This window comes from Chroicocephalus ridibundus, chromosome 7, assembly GCF_963924245.1.
Source record: "Chroicocephalus ridibundus chromosome 7, bChrRid1.1, whole genome shotgun sequence".
NCBI lineage: Eukaryota > Metazoa > Chordata > Aves > Charadriiformes > Laridae > Chroicocephalus > Chroicocephalus ridibundus.
In genome coordinates, this window is record NC_086290.1 from 32,832,263 (window position 1) to 32,851,442 (window position 19,180).

The 19,180-nt window shown below is 39.3% G+C and overlaps 1 protein-coding gene across 4 annotated transcripts in view; it reads right to left on the minus strand.

The window, feature by feature from the left end:
• Positions 1 to 36: 36 nt before the first annotated feature.
• SPATS2L (spermatogenesis associated serine rich 2 like) overlaps positions 37 to 19,180 on the minus strand; it is a 90,683-nt gene continuing 71,539 nt past the window's right edge. For all 4 annotated transcript variants that reach the window (XM_063342444.1, XM_063342446.1, XM_063342445.1 and 1 more), the window contains 5 exons: positions 15,614 to 15,672; positions 12,046 to 12,155; positions 11,404 to 11,506; positions 8,052 to 8,272; positions 37 to 6,809 (listed from right to left, as the gene is read on the minus strand). In XM_063342444.1, the coding sequence (XP_063198514.1) occupies positions 6,411 to 6,809; positions 8,052 to 8,272; positions 11,404 to 11,506; positions 12,046 to 12,155; positions 15,614 to 15,672 (892 nt within the window). In that variant the 3' untranslated portion in view covers positions 37 to 6,410. The remainder of the gene's footprint in view (positions 6,810 to 8,051; positions 8,273 to 11,403; positions 11,507 to 12,045; positions 12,156 to 15,613; positions 15,673 to 19,180) is intronic.

Below are 19,180 nucleotides of genomic sequence, written 5' to 3' on the forward strand. Positions count from 1 at the left end.
AAAAGAAGACCTCTTTATCAATTTTAACTACAGTTAACATTTACTAGAGGTTCCTTTATCTGCATATTTAAAGTGAGGGAAAATAGGTAACAATAAGTATCTTTTATTAGATACAAGCTTGCCACAAGTGTGCAATATACTGAGTACTGTGAAGATTCAGGAAGTTGAATGCACTTCCTGGTAATTATGGTGAGGATAAGTCACCCTTTTGTTATTAATAGCAATTAAAGGAACCACCTTTGGTTGTAGACAGTGAGAAAACTCAGCACTAAAGGAAAGGAAGAGTGTGCCTAGGGAGTAACAAGGCAAGTTTTTCCATAGACCTAAGACACAGGTGTACTATTTTCCTGACGTGGCGTGATCTGCCGTTGGGAGACTGCTGCGGGCAGATGGGGCAGCCTTGCCATTCTGTATCGCAGCACTGCGGGGCGTTTCCTGCAGCTGCAGGGAACCTCACAGCTCTGGGTTACAGCTGCCCTTCTCGTGTCCTTCTGCAGGTTCTTTCAAATGAGGAGGGGACAACGTCAACTTCCGTGCAGCAAAACAGTGTTAACAGAGGTGCCCCGATTTGAAGATCGATAAAATAACCCCTCCTTCCCCCAGAGCAGGACAGAGGAGACCTTCTTGTACCAGGGTAATTTTGAGTAGTGATACTAAAGTGAAGAGCTGCTGTATGTTTCTATCAGCAGAGGAAAGCCAAATTTGGCTCACTGATTTTAAAAAGGCCTTTTAGTTGTTTAAATCAGTGAATGAAGCCTGGCTTTGTTTTGTGCCTTTGCATGCTTACAGTTGGGTGCTGGGGTTTTTGTTTTGATACTGCTCTTGCTTTTCCAGCACAGTAAACATACCTGTCCCTAAATGCTGAGAAATCCTATCACATTGCCAAAATGCAACGTTCTTAAAATTCCTGAGACTATTAGAATTACAGAAGGGTTCTTTAAATGTTTTATTTTCTAGATCATTTAGAGGCAATCACATTTTCATGCTTTTCTCCTAACCGCAAGGACTTGAAACATTTGCACAAGTGAAGACCCCAATTTTTCATGTACTAACATATTTTTAAGGAGACACTTTGCCATGAACAGTAGTCACTGTAAATGTGTACAGTACTGTAATTTTCTGCTATTGGTATGTATATTGAAGACCAGCTTACTTTTAGCATCTTTAAACTAGTGGTTTTTCTTAAAAAATAAACCTAAAGAGCAACAATCCCAAGGCTCCTCCTATCCCAACAATAAAAAGTTTCACTGAAGAAAGGAGCAGGCAAAAATTATAGGAGGATACTAACATAATGTAATCTCCTGTTCTTTGGACATGCAATTCATCATTGATACTAAGTCTGTGAAATTTATCTTCCATAATAATCTGACTGAAAAGCAGTTTTTAATACTTATCTTCTACTTGTTTATCTACCCAGCGCCTTTTAAAATGTGGAAGTAAAATAAAATTTTTCTTCCAAGTAAAAATTGGCCTCTCTGTGAGGCCAGTAGGTGAAAACAAATGGAACTTGCCAGTGCAAGGACAAGTCATCCCTCAACCTTGTTAATAGACACTGGTTTTTGAGGCCTGGAACCAGGAGCAGAAATTCTGCAAGTCTTGAGTTTCATGCAGGTTGAAATTTCCTCAAAACTCTTATCTTCCCAACTTTCTTTAAAGTCTCTGCAGTTTTCTTAGCATTTCACTTCTCTGACTTAACAAACAAAGTACCAGCTTGTACTGCATTTGCACCGATAAACTGTGATACACCATACGTACATACCGGATAGTTTGACTGGGGAACCACTGAGGGTGAGCTACAGTTTTATAGGTGGGATTAGACGCATTGCCAAGTGTTGTAACAATGGTTTACTTTGAATCTTTGAAAAATTATCATACATCATAGAAGAGATCATGTTCAGGAAAGACCACATTCAGAAAGTTACTCCAATTTAGTAATCTAATGATTACTAGTATCTAATAGGTGCAGTCAGCAGGCTGACAGATGTATCACCAGTGTAGTTTGATGCATAAATTTTTTTCTCACAAATGCTGTCCGTTTTCCAGTTGTTTACTTCTCACTTTCACACTACCATCTTTCCAAACCACCAATGATACGGCATCGTATGGGTTAAAGAGACAAGAAAAATAGAATTCCAAGTTAAATTTCTAGAAAAATACTCCTCTGTGACTACACATGGGCTTGTGATGCAGAGGGCCTATTATCACCAAGATGCGATTCAAACAGATGTAATTCTCTCTGCTTCAGAGTATGGAGAACTCATTTGTACTCGACGTAAGCAAGCAGATGTTATTTCACGTGACAGGCACATGGTACCACTGATCCTTAGGGAGAGTTTTCATCAGCCTTGTTTGTAGCTGAACAGCCATGGAAATACTAAAGCTACATCTTTTTTTCTTTCAAACGGTTCCACTTATTTCCCTACCAGCTCTTCCAGAGCAGAAAAGTACTCTTTTAAACCGGCTTACATTAAATTGCTTCGGTAATAAACATTATGTAGTTCAAATCTTACTATGGCTAAAAAGAAATACTAACATTACCCAGGAGTAAGCAGATCTCATCTTCCTAGTTCTTCCCAATTCATGAAGGACAAATTCTCCCCTGATAAAACCAGGAGGCCAGTTGTGCCATCAAAAACTTGGGAGTGAAGCTGTCTGTCCCTTAGCTGCAGTTACAAAGCATGGTTAGAGGTAAAACTCTGTAAATACTCTGTAGTAATAAAGCCCCACAAAAACCTAGATTAATTTTGGGCAACAGTTTTTAATAAAAACCATTAAGCAGTAGAAACAGGTAATGCTGATATTACAGATGTTTGCTGCTTTCTGAGCTTTTTGGGTATCTCTTCTTACAGAATTTTCTTCTTGCCAAAAAAAAAAAAAAAAAAAATCTGGCTGCTTATACTGGAATTGATCAGTCTTGGCTGAAAATTACTTTGCAAATTCATAGGGTGATGCAATTCGCTGTGTAGTGTGCCCAGTTTGCATCAAGGACTTGTCCCTTTTCAAAGCTGCCCCTTTCCTATACAGGTATCTTTTCGCTCATTCAAGTTTCTGATACCACATACATGAACATTTTAGTACAGTTTGTTTTAGTAGTTTGCCATAATAAAATAGCTGTATTGTCTCCAATTTCTGGCAAATTTCTATTACATCCTCACATGGGTAATTGGCAGTGGTACTGGAACTCGAGACCTCTGGATCCCATAGTACCTCTGCTGCAGTCACAAGTATATGAAGGATGTAGCTCATTTATAAAACCCTGGTGCAGCCCAGTCACCTCGTGGGTAAACAGGCTCACAGTAAGAACTGCCATTCACACAAGCTCAGAGCAGGTGTTACCCTACAACAACAGGGTGCAGGAAAGAGCTACAAGATCAAGGTTTCCCTTCCAGAATTATTAGTTTCAGGGTGACATTTTCAAACACATTAAGTGAGGTTTTTTTAAACATTTTTTTCCAAATATACCTAAATAATGTAAGTTTTCCAATTAGCTTGGCTGTGTTAAGTTGCCTTCTCTTTTTGGTTTTCCAACTGCAAATTTGTCCTTTATTTTGCTGAGTTCCGACCTTACTTTTAGTTTAATCTTACACAGAAGATAAACAGACCCAACTTGCTTTAAAATATTGCCTTTAAGGTGTGTTTCCACTTTTGAAAGACAGTACAAAGTGCAGTGGGAATTCCATGTTTGTGTTTGAGTGATGCCAAACAGCTGTATTTGCTTTGCAAATTGAGGGCGCTTTTTAAAAAAAAAGGATGGCTGGCCTGAAAGTCAAGCCTTGTCCTGCCCTTACTTCCCTCACCGCCCCATGTACAAATCCTTTACATTAAAAGGAGTGTCATGTGTAGCTAGCTCTGTGCTTGCAAGATAAAGAGAGTTCTGTTGAAGATGGCCCCAAGAGCATTCAATTACTTACAATTCTTGTGAACAGTAAAACACTGCAAGAAAGTGGCAGACATAATTCCCAGCACAGAGACACAAGCAATGAAAGATGAAGAGATACCATTGTGACACAGCTACAAAATGTGTACTGCAATACTAAACCACGCTTGGTGTGCCAAGACTGCAGCTTTCCCAGAAGCAACCAGCTCTCCAGCCCAACCAAATCCATGCTTGCATCTCTCAAAGACAATGTGTTTGCATCACAGTCTGAAGAGAAATGCTGTCTCTCACCTGCTAGTCCTGGGTCTGTCACATACTGAGCCTCCAGCACATCAAAGGTTAGCTGTACTGAAGAGTGCAAGGCAGTCCTGTTGTGCGGAGTTGTGACTTACATTACAGATTTTATTTATCTGCAGAAGCTTGCTTGTGAGAAGCTGACTTATGAAATAAAATAACTTTCAATAATCCTATCAAGTGGAGAAGCTAAAAGGAGTAAAAGTCATTACAGGTCAGTTAGATTTTAGTTTTGGTTTGTTTGTTTTTTTTTTTTTTTAGGAGGTGTTACAAGAAGAGACATAAATAAATTTCACGAATTATGTAAGGACAATATAGTAAGATTCCTGTGTAATATCTGCATGGAAATTATAATTACATGTCTTACAGTGAGATTACAGGTCAAACTGTAAGGCAGCAGATACAAGTTTGAAAAGCTGCCCGATTGCGGTGCAAACACAGATTCTGATATTTCAGTTCCATTTATTTAACACATTCAGCTTAAAAGTCTGATAGGTAATTAACTAGGATAGGAGCAGTGCTTGTGATGCTAAGAAAGCCAGTGTTTACCTATGCGTGTTTACCTATGTTTATTTTTCTTTCACCACTCTTCCAGATGAAGATGAGTTATTTGCCTTTTAGAATCCGATTTTACCAATATTCATGGATAAAAAACTGTATACAGATAACAAGAGAAATAAAAATAATCAAAATCACCCATAAGGAATGCACTTCGCTGTACACTTTGAGATTATTTTTCAAGGGCCATAGAGGAAAAGTAAACCAGTCCCTACTAAGAAAGTGTGCAGTCAGCTAAGAGAAATTAGGCAGAGGAAACCGGTAAAAAGCAATAGCAAACAATACCCTAACAATAAACTTTTAAAGATACTCAAGTGTCCTGCTCTTACTGACCTCAGTGGGAGGTCAGTCTTACTGACCTTTTCCACCTTTCTGGTTCTGACACTTAGACCACTAGTTCACTTGCTGCCAGGTCTGGATTCTGACACCTTTCTATGTTAAATAATAATTTATATTAAAATATGTCCAAGATGGAGGCGGCTCTCCCGGGAAGGTTCTCTTCTGTGCAATTGTGGCATTAGAATCTAGCTAAAGCCAAAAGCCTGCTCCAATCCAAACTCAGCTGAAAGCCTCCCACTGATACCTGTTGAATTAAGCAAATACAATTTGAATAAGATCACAAAGGTTAGGCACTGCAAAGCAGCAAACACCAGAATATTTTAGAAAGAAGATTTTAATATTTTTGAAGAAACAGGTTTTCTGAAATACAGAATCAGAACATTAAGACTAAGTAAGATTTTTATTTTAATAGAAAATTCAGAAGGATGTAGTATCTGCTCAAATATGTACCTCCACATTCTGCTGCGTGTTGCGGTAACAAATTTATTAGTCATAGCTCTTGTTATGGACAGATGGTTCCTACAGCAAAAATATAGAAAAATAATTTGGATTCAAGTCTAGAACACCTGCAACTTTTCATATGCAAAAAAATAAATCCAACTAGTCATAGAAAAGTGGCTGATAAGGATGGAGAACAGGGCTGTGCCATGACTATATACATTCAGAACTTAAGAAATGAGCATTTTTCCTCAGCCTCATAAAAATAGTTTGTCAATGAAAAATACCAATATGTAATACATTTAATACAATTTATACTTGAATTTAAAGATCTCAGATTATGCAATAATAAGCTAAAATCGAATGTACTGCTTTTTCAAATGTTCTTGTATATAACAATACTCTCTGCGTATACAGTGTGCATGCATGTACATGTATACACGCACAGAAAGACGTGTATAGAGATTTGCTTAAAATTCTACAAGATTATCTGATTTCATTGCAGATCACAGCATACAGACTTCCTGGGATCCTTCTAACACAGGCTGCTCTAAAAAACAATATGTTGACTGGTATAGCCACACATCTACAACAGGTTTTTGCTATTATGAATTTAATTATAGATTTATTTTTCCAATCTAGATTTCGTTTTTCTAAGAAGTAAAAGCTGCTTTGGTAAGATTCTGTATTGTCATGACAAAATAACCGTGAACATATTGGGCAAAGCCTTGAAAGTATGAATTAATTTTGATAATTAGTTAGTAATAAAGATACCAACAAGTTTTAAGCAGCAACAGATTTAAAATGACTATGTTCTGACTTATTTTCTTCACCAACAAGCATCTCAAGCAAGAAACTAAAATGAAGAGATTAAGATTTCTCTGCCTGCTGTCGCTGTGACATTTTAAGCCACTAAAGTCACAGCTGGCACTGAAAGAACAGTGGTGTCAGCAGAGACCTCCATCCTCGCAGGACATAAATTGCATTGCGACACCCTGCCGACGCTGCCTTGGAAAGGCCTGTGATCTGCGGTGTCTGGTGTGTGATGCTTTCGTCGGGTCTTTTCTGAATGTGTCGGATTCTCTGTGGTCCTTGTAGCTGTGGACTGCTCTTGGTTTTTCATAGCTCCTTTATTTTTAGATCTGAAGCTGTTATGCTGCTGTCTTCTGTGTTCAGACCTGGAGCCACTCTTTATATTATTTTGATCTGCCTCATTACTGGCACCTTGTGACTTAAGAGATCCATTGAGCCGGATGTTTTGGTGCTGTGGGTTGAATCTTCGCCTCTGGCTAGAAGGCCCGTTCTACCCAGAAAGAAATTGGATAACTGTTAGGTTATCTGAATCCTTCCAACAGGATGAGAAACACAGCAATCAGAATTAACAAAAATGCAGAATAAAATTTTCAGTGTAACTAGAAGAGGGAAAACACTCTGCAGTTTTGATTGTTACATATATTTTTTTACATATATATTTATATATTATATATATAGTTATATATACATATTTATAACACTTAAAAACTGAGCCATGAGTAACACACTACATCTGAGTAGCCTGGAAATATAGATGGCAGGTTTACCACTGATGCCAAATTAAAATCTGCCATGATTCAAGAGACTACAGAAAAGGGGGTGAAATACTAGGCAGCTCAACAGCAGCAGTTAAGACGCACTGAAGAACTTGATACTCACTGTTTTTTTCCAAAATCACAAACATACCTTTCTTAGTAAAGTATTGTGTAAATACTACAGCAAGACTGCAGGAAGAACGTAAATTCACATGTAAATTAAAGTCAAGTTAAGAATCCACATGGTGTGAGAGATGTCCATTGTGGTATCTTGCTCAGAGAGAGCTTTGATCCTTAGTGGGAAGTGGCTGAATTGCTCTATTTGCATGACTGCCAGGGCAGCTGATTCCATACAGGCACTGGCAGCATGGAATGCTCCTACCTCTCCCTTCAGCCACCTACTTGAGCCTAAAATTCTTACTCGGACTAAATTCAGACCAGCTTTAGTGGCAGCTTTACCTAAGCACATGAGCACAAGGACACTGTAAGGTGCTCTTACAATGAAATAGCTAGCAATATAGCACAATACTATAAGGTGTATTATACAGCTTCTGAAATAATATACTTTTAAACCTGTCAGGATTCCACTTTCAAAGTCTATCTAATTATCATGCTTCAACAGCACATCAACTGATCATTTGTCAAGGATCAGGAAAAACAACGTTTCTCTGTCATAGCACGTAGGGCACTTAGCTATCATGAAGGGTTTTTCTTTTTCAGTCTATCAACTGCCACTAGTCACTTCTGAACATCAGGCAGCGGTCTTTGCTGGTATGGCATTTCTGGTATTTCCACCTTGCATGTTCACACTGCCTTGAAAGTGAAGCTGGAAAATATATACTTCTATATTTTCAAAATTATTAATTAAATATGTGGACTACAAGCCAGTATTTGATTTTGCATTAACGACTTTCAGTGCTGCATATTTTTCTGAAGTTTTTGAAATAATTTAGTTTAGTTCATAACTGGTTTCTTACCTGCTTATTTGTTGGGATTCCTTGGGAAGAAGATTCTGTTGGATTGGAAGAAAGATGACCTTGTGCTTTAGTGCTGGCTGTTTTGTTATCAGAGTTCTTGGCATTACTAGAGGACTTTCGGGTGTGCGTATTTTGCTTGCCAGTTGTTGCATGCGAGGTCATTGAAGACAGCACTGAACTACATGGTGTTCTTGAGGAATAGTTGTTCTTTGGGTGAGAAACTATAAAAAAGTATTCTGTGTTATCAGTTAAAAGATCAACATCTAAACATAAGGCTGTATTCTTACCCTGCTTACAGTTAATTTGGTAGCATCGTTCTAGCTTTATTTTAGATAATGAAATAAGCTAGATAACTAGGGTCAGAATTAGGCCATAGTGTTTTACTTCTGTGAAACTGCCTCATCATGAAGCAGTTCTGGAGACAAAAGAGCCACTGTGGTGGAGCTGTGCTAAAACTGGAAGGAGCCCGGCAGAAGACTAGGCTTTGGTCATCCAAGAAAACTTTTCAAAATTCCTGGCACCTATTGGTTTGCTTAAGAACTTTAAACCAGTTGAGCTGAACACATGTGTTGTCAGGACTGCCCCACGTACTGCTGTCCTACCGGTAATGCTCCTAATGGGAGTCTTCAGGCAACAAAGGAAGAAACACCAGAAGGAAGGGAGGGTTATGCCAGTAACTCTCTCAACTGCTTGAGGTCAAAGGAAGTTGTGCCTGCAGACACCACAGACGATATTTGATTCCAAATTATTCTTTGATCATGGAAGGCTGAAGAGGCTTCATGCTGTCTATATACGTACTATCTACAACACAGGTAGTACTCATGAAAGCTTCCTTAGTATGTCTAAATATTTTTTAATCAGAAAGAAAATAAGAGTCTAGTGCCTGTTGCTCATTCCTCTCTAAGGAGATGGTTAACAAAGGTTCTTCTGTACCATGTATATCTATAAAAACTGGAACCGAATATAGATCATGGCAGTTGGCACTATCAGGAAGCACTATTGCTCATCTTAGTATATTCCTGCTCCCTGCCTCTTAGTATTTTGAGAATGCCTGATTTCTTAACCACTTCCATGTCTGGATGTGAAGTGCACCAAACAAATCCTTGATTCCTACCTCTCTGCATTTCCGCAAGCTCTTCAAGCTTCCTGTTTCTGCGCAATGGCCCCTAAGCAGTCTCCAAGAGGACTCTGAGTCTATTGAAGTAAAGTTCTTGATCTTAATTCGCTGTTCTGATTTTTCTGATTATAGAATTTTCTTGTTTCCTTCTGGTACAGATGACCAACCAGATGCTCACTTCAGTGAGACGCCTGTTGTTTTATTTAAGAGGTACTTCTATTTGTCCACTTACAGTACAGAGAAAGAAGATGCAGAATAATTTTAGCAACTGAGCATCATCTGTTAGGTTTTCTGAGGCTCTTTTCACTTATGCTACCATCAGCTATTTCTCCCACTAGGTGTCCTCTTCAGAAAAACAATGCAATGATACGCACAGTGAACGGAATTTTCTGTGCAGTGAGGCTGGCTGTCACTGAATTCTGTCGTGTTCTCTTGTCTAAAACAGACTGCTGTACATGGAAGCCCATATAAAAATCCAGGTGCATGTCATAAAAATGTATTTTTAACAAAAAAAATGTACAAGGAAGGGGTACAACCCACCATCAGGCGTTCTGGATATATGTCAGTCCAATAATTTTTGTTTCTTCCTGTCCTTCCATCATGAGTGTATGCTGCCTGTCCTCTTCTCATGCTAGAACACGCGTTCCTTTGCATGAGCTCTGTGGTTTTGGTTATTGCTTTTGTTGAAGCCCTCAACAGTGGCTGTTCTTAGCTATAGGCCTGGTATAATCTCTGTTTGAGGGGTACTTGCAACTCCCAGCAGGGTACGGGCCTCATTGTGAGATGCTCCAAACAGAAACATCTTTTGCACTGAAGCGCTCTTATCAAAGAGCTGCCAACAGCATGAGTTGCTCATCTAAGGTCACTGAGGGCAGATTAGAGCTAAGTTCTTCAGACAGCCAGTGCGCTATCAGTCTTTTGTAAGATGGCACTGCTTCCCTGATAATAGCTGTTCTTTTGACTTCACTGACCTGATTTCAACAGCATCAAACTATGCTTAAGTAATGCTTTACTGAAATGAGGTATAAATAATTAACTTGCAGAATTAACTGCAGCTGGAAGTTATTTAGGAAAGTAGTTCAATGAGTTTAAAAAAATAGTCTATGGTTGTATCAATAGCAGCTGTGGTTATGTTAGTCAGGAAAATCTTTACAGAATTTTCAATCTCTTAAGCTTCAGGGTATGAGACAGGGTCTATGAGGTGACTGTGAAGAATTAGATGCATTACTGGGAAGCTTATTCCTTCCTTTGAAACATCCTGCGTTGGCTTCAATGAGAGACAGGATACAAGGTTAGATGGATCTTCAAAGTGTTCTGCAAAAGCAATTCTTATGGTCTAATGAATTAAACTGGTTACGCCTCAAAGGAGTCAGTTCTTTAGCAGAGCAGTCAGAAGATCTTATTGGCAGATTGTGTGATATTTTTTCTTTTTTTCTATTTCTAGTAACTCTTTGAAAACATTAATTATTTTTCTTCCCAAAATTGTTTTCCTTCTGGCAAGATGCACTAGTTCAGTATTGTGTTAACAGTTTTTCTCCTGACTGATGGGTATCATGGGACAGGGTAACATTTAGGGCAAAACATTATAGCATTTACTTTTTGCTGGGGGAAAAAAAGGCACGACAAAGATGAGAAATAGGCTATCTTGTATTTTGCAACAGGGACATGATACTTGGAGCGAAAAATGAACCTGAATTTCCAAGCAGAAGGGTAGATGATTTGGAAACGGGAACATTTGGGACTACCTTTAGCTCCTGAAAAACCCAGTGAATACTGTTACAAAGCTGGGGAGTTACTTCCTAGCAGGAGAGATTTGAATTGGTCTCATAACATAACATTAGGCTCACACAGAGAAGCTTCTGATTTCCGAGTTATTCATAAATTACTGAATTTGAGTGTTCCCCAGAGCTGACTTCTATTTCCACTTGGAAATCCTGTTTAGATGGAAAACTCCAACTGATCTGAGTAATACTTGGAAATCTCTGACCAAGTGGGCACTGTGCGCATGCAGATGGACTGTGCAGCACAAGTACAGCCAGTCTAACGTGTTGCATACTGTAAAGTTGACTTGTGCATGTTCAGCAAGCCTGCTGCATCCAGACACACCACTCATGTCGGGCTTGCTGCACACACACTGGCAGTACAACATGACGTTATTTCTGCTGGCGTTTCCTGGACAAGTATGTGGAACGCTGTGTTCTGAGAACATTGGTGTGAGAAATCACCAGCACTTACTTTCTCCACAGAGCTGGATCTGGGTCTTCAGCTGTTCTGTATCACAGGAAAATCGGGCAGACCTGCCCAGCTCTTCATCATATTTCCGTTCACTCACAAAGTGCTGCAAAAAAACCAGACAACTTAATTGATTTGCATTCTGAGAAAATGATTATATGGACGGTACAGAAACCAATCAATAAGTTCACTTTAAGGCTCAGCAAACTCTTGACCCTGCCCTGTAGACAGGATCTCTGAGCAGAACCAAGTATTTTCCCATCCTTACCAAATTACATGCCTCACAGCCCAGAGATGGGTGGATCACTCCCACACATGGGAAGTGGGTCATTTAATCAGAGTATACGCGTTTGATCACCAAACCTGAAGCTATCAAGTTTACTTGTTAACCAAGTCTGATAAATGATACACAAACAGCAAAAGTCCCCACTGCTCACTTATGAGGGGATAGCTTACACTTCTCTGATAGCATCTGTATGCTGCTCAGAGGTGCTACAATGCTCAAGAAGGGATGCTTTCCCCTTGGAAAGCCAGTTACGCTTTGGCCCATAACAGGAATGAACAGCCTGGGCATGTTAATGTGACAGCTTTTTCCTGGCATTTATGTGAGCAGCTGAAATACCCAAGCAGAAGTGAATGCCTGACCTTAATTTCAGCCCTGAGTTCAGACAGTTGTGCTTCAGCCATCTGACTGGCTAGGTCTGTCAGTCTCTTCAGCTCCTCAGCTTTCTTCTGCCGAGCGGTCAGGATTTCCACTGCCGAATACCAAGAGTCAATAATTAATGCCAGGAACGTAAATTTCTCTGTAATTCATTATTCTTTGGGCATTAGCACTATACATCACATGTGAGACACACACACACACACACATCTCAGACTCCCAACTTCAACTGGACTTCCAATATGCTGCTTGCACAGATTAAGTTGATCAGCGTATTTAACTGAACTGCCTAATGTTGAAAAAGATCTGGAAATGGGGTAACTGCCAGAAAATCAAAGTTAAACCAATCCCTCAACATTTATACAAAGAGGGGCAGAGACTTTTGAGTTTTCCAGGGCTTTGTTTTTAAGCACAAAATCAGGGAGCCTTTCATAGAGGCATAGAAAGAAGGATTACATTGAGTCAACAGGCTGTTTCTGAAGACATGCTATATTTTGTTTATGCAGGGGCATTGCAGTTCCTCTGAAAAAAATCTGTTCATATATAGTTTGCGTTAAAGTCACCAGCATTGCAATTTTGCTTTCAAGTACAGAATATACACAGTTGCCATTTCTACAGCAAGACAGTATTACAAAGTCCAAAAGTCTTCATGAAAAAATACTAAATATTCACTGCTGTCTGTCTTGCATATTTTATAGAAGGAAGGGGTGAATAATTACATTCTTACAGGAAAAGATTAACCATGAACCACAAAGCAACAGTCCACTTACATGCAGGATAATATGACGTTACAATTTAAAACTAAATATATGCAAACTCTATTACCTACATGGTGACTCAATGTAAAACCAACAATTGATTAATTGGCTGGTGGGATCAGCACTTATGGCAGAGAGGAAAGATAGTATCTACATGTAAAATAACAACAATCATAGAGTTTTGTCTAGAGCTTATGCCTAGAGTCAGGGTGAGTGGTAGCTGTAAACTCTCCTAAGGCCACGGACTCCATTACAGCTGTGGAGAGTTTGGCTTCTTCGCCTTCTTTTGCCACAAATTTCCAGAGCAGACCTGCAAGTCACCTACACAGCTCATACTTTGTAATGTCATTTTTTTAGGTATTAATGGCATTTCACAGAGAGTTTGTTTCTCAACCCATTATCATTTATTTAAACAGACAGCACCTTCTTTTGAAAGTATCATAGAATCATTTGGGTTGGAAGGGACCTTTAAAGGTCATCCAGTCAACCCCACCTGCAATAAGCAGGGACATCCTCAACTAGGTCAGGCTGCTCAGAGCCCTGTCCAACCTGACCTGGGACATTTCCAGGGATGAGGCACCTACTGCCCCTCTGGGCAACCTGTGCCAGTGTTTCACCAAGTACAGCATGGCCCAGCAGACGAAGGGAGACAGGGCGGTGGCTGTACAGCTGTGTGGGAGCAACCAAACCGTATGATAGAGGAGAGTGTGTCACACAGGGCAGGGAAGGCAGGGGGTGGCTACAGTTCCATTAGCCCTATTGGTAAATCTGTGCCTACGTTATTACTTATGCTAAGAGCAGGTGTGTATCTATCTCTCTAGCTGATCTTTTAATTTAATTTTTGTGGAATACAGTCTATAAGTCTGAGAAACTTTTATCAGATTAAATGATTAGTTTACTAGCTGTTTTCCTTTGTCCAATAGTTTTGCTTTATTGCTTATTCTAGGTAATGCTAATATTGTTTCTCCCCAAGGTCAGCATTCCCTTTGCTGAAGTGACTGCCCAAACCATACGATCTCATCTCATACTGGCACTTATCTCCACATGAGATGCCAGGCAAATACTCATTTTTTTAAAAAATCCTGAAACTATCACATTTGTAAATTTTCCCAGTATTGACAGTAAGAGTAAGATTACCCACTGTAAAACAGTCCTCCAGTGCAGCAAAAAGATGTGAAAATAAATAATAATGTAAATCTTGGTTAGCATATTACAGTCCTACAACAACTTTCTGCCTAAAGTTCCGAAGGCACTTTACAAGCCTACAACAGCCTTGAGAGACAGCAGAAACTACATTGTTAAGGACAGGTCCAGGGATCATCCAGTGTCACTTGTGGAGTCGGCACAAAAGCAGAGAAACAGAACCTGCCGTGTGCAAGTGCAGCACTTTGCATGCCTGTAGATAAGAATATGGTTCACTTTCCATAAAAATTATTACTATACTTGGCTAAGATTAATGAAGGGGCCCTATGATACCATCAGCCCTGGACGGTGGATTTCCAAAATGCAATTACGGCTTAGATCCGTGTCTGCTGATATCAGTGGGAATTTTACCATTGATATTCCTGGAAGTGAGTGCATGCCCTGCAGCTGATTATGGCTACCTGGTCTTTGAAGGTAATCAAAAAAGCTGCTGATATGTTTCCATCCACAACGCCTCCCCAGAATAACACAGAACTCCAAATTCACATCTATTTCATGTTAGTACTAGAAAAGATAGCATACAAAATTCCAAACACAAACTAATACCAATCATTGCTGCAACAACTCATACCTTTTAGTTTCCACACATATACAATTGCAAGAGAATTAGCTAGCAACAGATTATTTAGATTATTTTTTTAAATAAAAATTTAACTAGTATACATTTGTGAACTAAGTGAGAATTCTAAATGCAAATGAAGCACTCAAGAACGTTACGTATATGTATGACCCTCTTTGGAAGGGACTTAAATTCAGAAATCAATAAAAGCATTGTATGCATACACAGCAGTGATATTTTCATCTGCCAGGCAAAGTATCATTCTAACAATACTTCGGTTATTCTTCAGTTTCTTTCTTAGTACTCTCTATTGAAATACAATCCCTTGATTACTGAGCCATGAATACCATATCTCAGATGAGGTATAAGACAGATATTGTAGTATCCTAATACATGGCTCATCTTGCTTTTTGTTTCCCAAACCAGCATATATATACACCTTACCTATGCAAAAACCAGAGCCGACATGAAAGTCTGGAATCAGATCAACTCCCACAGATTATTAAGAAAACAGATTCCAGTAAACAGCTGTTTTTCATATTTTTTCATTGTTCTAAATCATAAGCTTGATTACTATCCCTTAAAGCTATGCAACGCCACGCAATAACCTATACCTCTAGTTATTTCCAGTATTCTAACTCACACATGTAATATAAGCAAGAAAACAGGGATTAGGAAATAGAAATGAAGTAATCGACAAACCATAGAAATAAGGAGGGGGAAAAAAAAAAAAAGAGGGCTCAAAAAGCTCTGATAAGTAAACAGAAGGAATAAACCATTTAAATCTAACTTCATGTGAACTTTTGGTTTACCTTAATTCCATAATATTGAAATTTTGATGCATCATCCTTATAGATAGAAACTACACAGGAACTATCCCGGAACGTCAAAAACTTATTTGTTTGTATACATATACAATGAAAGATGCTGCAATGCTGCTAACCAAACTTATGAACTGTGTAATTTTCTGCCAAACAAAACAAATGTTTCCACGACTATTCAAAAAGTTCCCTGCATATTTTTTTTACTTACTGGCTTCTTCTTTAACTTTATCAATTTCTGCCATTAATGATACTTCTTTGTCTACGATGCTAAAAAAGAAAAAAGAAAGAATGAAAAAAATATCACAATTCAATCCATGCAAGAACTCCATCAAACTCAAAAGCTATAACTACACAAAGACTTCAGGCCTTAGTTACGGGCAGTTTTGAAATTAATAAGACTTAAGAAATGGAAGCTGAAGAAATAGCTAGGCAAACTGGCTACACAAAAAATGGTGATAATCCGTGTATGCCGATTTACACTAACATCTCACTGGCCTGCCCATGTGTCTGCACAGATGTGGAAGTCACTCTGATTTACCCCTTCAGCACTGCCTGGGCACAGCAATCCTCACATGACTAAACAGTCGCTTTCCTAATTAAGCCAGATATACCATTGCTGCTACCCAGGTTAATACAGCTTAGCTCTCAGCGTGATAGTACGAATAAAACAGAATTAAAGCCATGCGGAAAGAGGTCCTTCTCTTCCTTAAATAGAGATATTTTTTCAAAATATGTCAGGGTAAACAAGAAAATGGTTTGTGATGTAAATAAGCATTAAAGCATCTCCATGATATAGGTCAGCTTCCTTGCCCCCCATTCTCTCCAGGACCAGGAAGGTGTGGTTCCACTGTTACCTGGCCTTCCTAAAGGTCTCGTCTGCCTCTTCTTTCATAAACGTCTGGTGTGCCATCCCTGACAGTGCTTTTAAGCTGTCAAAGTGCAAACTGATCAGGTCTGCAGATAGCGGGTCTGGTAAATTGTTCACATCATCAACCCAGCAACATTGTTCAGTGAAATAACACCACTGCAGAACGTTGTCCAGTGGGCAGTGCTCTGCTGTGCCACTCCATTTCCCCCTCACTAGATTATTCTTAGTCATGTTCACATTTAATAAACACCACCAATGCTAATGGTTATGTTTGCATAAATAAGTAAACTCAAGGAAGGTGGGGGGCAATTGTAAAAGGTAGGTCAAACACCAGGAATAAATCCAGGCACACACTCAAGGGAAGGGTGGAGTTCTCCGCCCTTTCAGTAAAATTATCCTTAAATCAGTGAAGTCACCGAGTTATACGTGAACTAGCTTCCATTAGAAGGAAGATGTTATAGAAAACTCAAGAACAAAACATTTGTCTAGAATGCCCTTAGTAAGAAACGAAAGATCCTACAGAGTTCAGTGGGCAGCGAAGACAAAGAACTTAAAGAGGAGAGGAGTGACGGGTTGTTAACTAAAACGGAAAGATTAGGGAGCAGGCAGCATGGGGAACACGTGGCAGATACGCAGCTGACTCAACCAGAAGTTTCCAGCTAGAACATGTTCAAGTGCCATGTATCCTTCCTTGAAATCTTCCCATAAATTAACCAAACTCATACAGGAGGTTTGCAACAGAAGTTCTGCAGAGTCCTGCCTTTGGGTTTTACCAATCAACCACCCCACCTTTAGAGGAGGAGAGGCTACTGCCTTTACTCTGCTTCCCAATAGCCAACAACGAGGAAAAGATGCAGGTTGGCTGATGGCAAAGGATGCAGCAAGACAACAAAATGGCAACGTAACACATTTTTCTGTTTCATACATATAAACAAGATTAAAAATATTGTTTTGGCCTGCCAGATCAATTTAGTGTGACCTACACACCAGAGGAAATAAAACAGCAGGGTTTTTTACGGTAGAGCAAGTCAGTTAAGAGGCACACACTTACAACAAAGGGACACACTTGTTCCAGTTGGCCCTCAATATTCTCCAGGCATAAGCATTAAGCCTGGACTCCAAATAGGCAGGTGACGATTCCAGCTTGCTAATCTAAACAGCAATAGCTTTTCAGAATTAATCTATTTTCAATTAGCTTCTGTAACCACCTGGTATAATAAACTTCCTCAGCTTTCACAGCAGGTGGTTGAAATGAGTCTTGTCTCACCTGTTTCTACCCTCCACAAAAAGAGAGATTTTAATAGTCTTTAGTATTTTCCCCTAAATTTAAAAAGAAATTTTCGCTTTTGCCACCTCTGTTACAAAAATGCCTCCCTAGTGCACTACACAGGTTATATAAACATAAACGTTTGGCTGGAAAAAATATTCAAGCAACAAGCTCACAACAGCAGAGCTCATCAGAACTGTGTTTTGGCCCAATTCATTCCACGAGCGTCCTCTCCCCACTCCAACAACAGATCCTTACTAAACTGCGTGACCCCTAACATTTTATTTTGATGCCAAATAAAAACACTTCTAAAATCAGAATGAGAATAAGGACATAGCAGTTCTATATTTATCATATTTTATAGTCAGATCTCATCTGTTACTAGACAGTTTTCCAATCCTAATGTTTTAGTGTGGTCTCTGATGAACGTTTCAGGAAAGCGTTTGGATGTTGAAGTAGTAGAAGCCAGGAATCTGATGAATTTGATGGAGAAGAACCACCTGAGTACTTTCTTTGTAGCTACAAACATTGGGAAAACTAAAGAACAAAACAAGAAGAAAAAATGTTTGGTGCCTTTGTCAATATGAGACTAGTTCATGTGATAAACTAAGTTTCTTTAACGGACAGAGCTTCATGGGGTTGCCCTTCCCTGAAGACAATGCAGCTGTACTAACTTATACCAGCTGAGGACACGGACTCTCTCTCTCTCTCAACAAAAGGAAAGGAACATACTAATTCTCATCTTGAAGTGTACAGCCACATTTCTCAGCTTGGAAATCATGAACTATCATATGTCATGGGGGAAATTAATGTTTCTTTGGAAATGTCATAGGCCAATCAGTGCTAGGAAATGCCACATTTCTTAGTTCACATAAGGGTCAAGTATTAAGGAAATGGAGTAGGAATCAATCTGATTCCTTTCTAGTCACAGAGAGCACTGCAGTTCAAAACTGACCAAATCCTCCTCCATCAAGAACTTGGCAAAGTTAGAAACAAAAGAAAACAACAGAGAGAAAGCTGGAAAATTGGACTGAAAAAAGATGAAAGACAAAACAAATACAAGAAGAAAACTAAATGCTAACAGATATAGAAGGAGAAAGAACACTATGGAAAAATCAACGGGTCAAATCTTGTCTCTTGTTCCTGCTAAGATCCCACTGCTTTCACATGAAGCTCAGAGAGCTGCTTAAGCTGAACAGCTGCTTTACCTTAATGAGAAGTTTCACTGGTTTTAATGTATTTTCTGGGATAATGCCCTACTCAGCCTCAACAGGATGATCATGATCAGATCACAGTGCTAGCTAGAACTACTCGAAGCTCAGATCAGCTGTACCTCCTGGGAATGCATTTTGTTTCAATGCTTCTCAGTATTCACTTGATATCAAAATGTTCCATCAAGCTGGTACACTCCAGTGCACAGCCTGCAGCCATTGGTGTGCTGTGGAGAACTGGATACTGGGTCCTATAGGAACTTTCCGCACACTCACGTATCACCAGATTTGGGCTCTAGCAGAGCAAGGAACAGAATGCATTTCAGACTTAAAAACACTTCAGGAAAACATTCGGCTAATTCCTTCCTCTCTAGTTATGCTGTTTCTGTTGGGTCTTCTGTAGATCGTAGGAACCAGGGTTAAAATCAT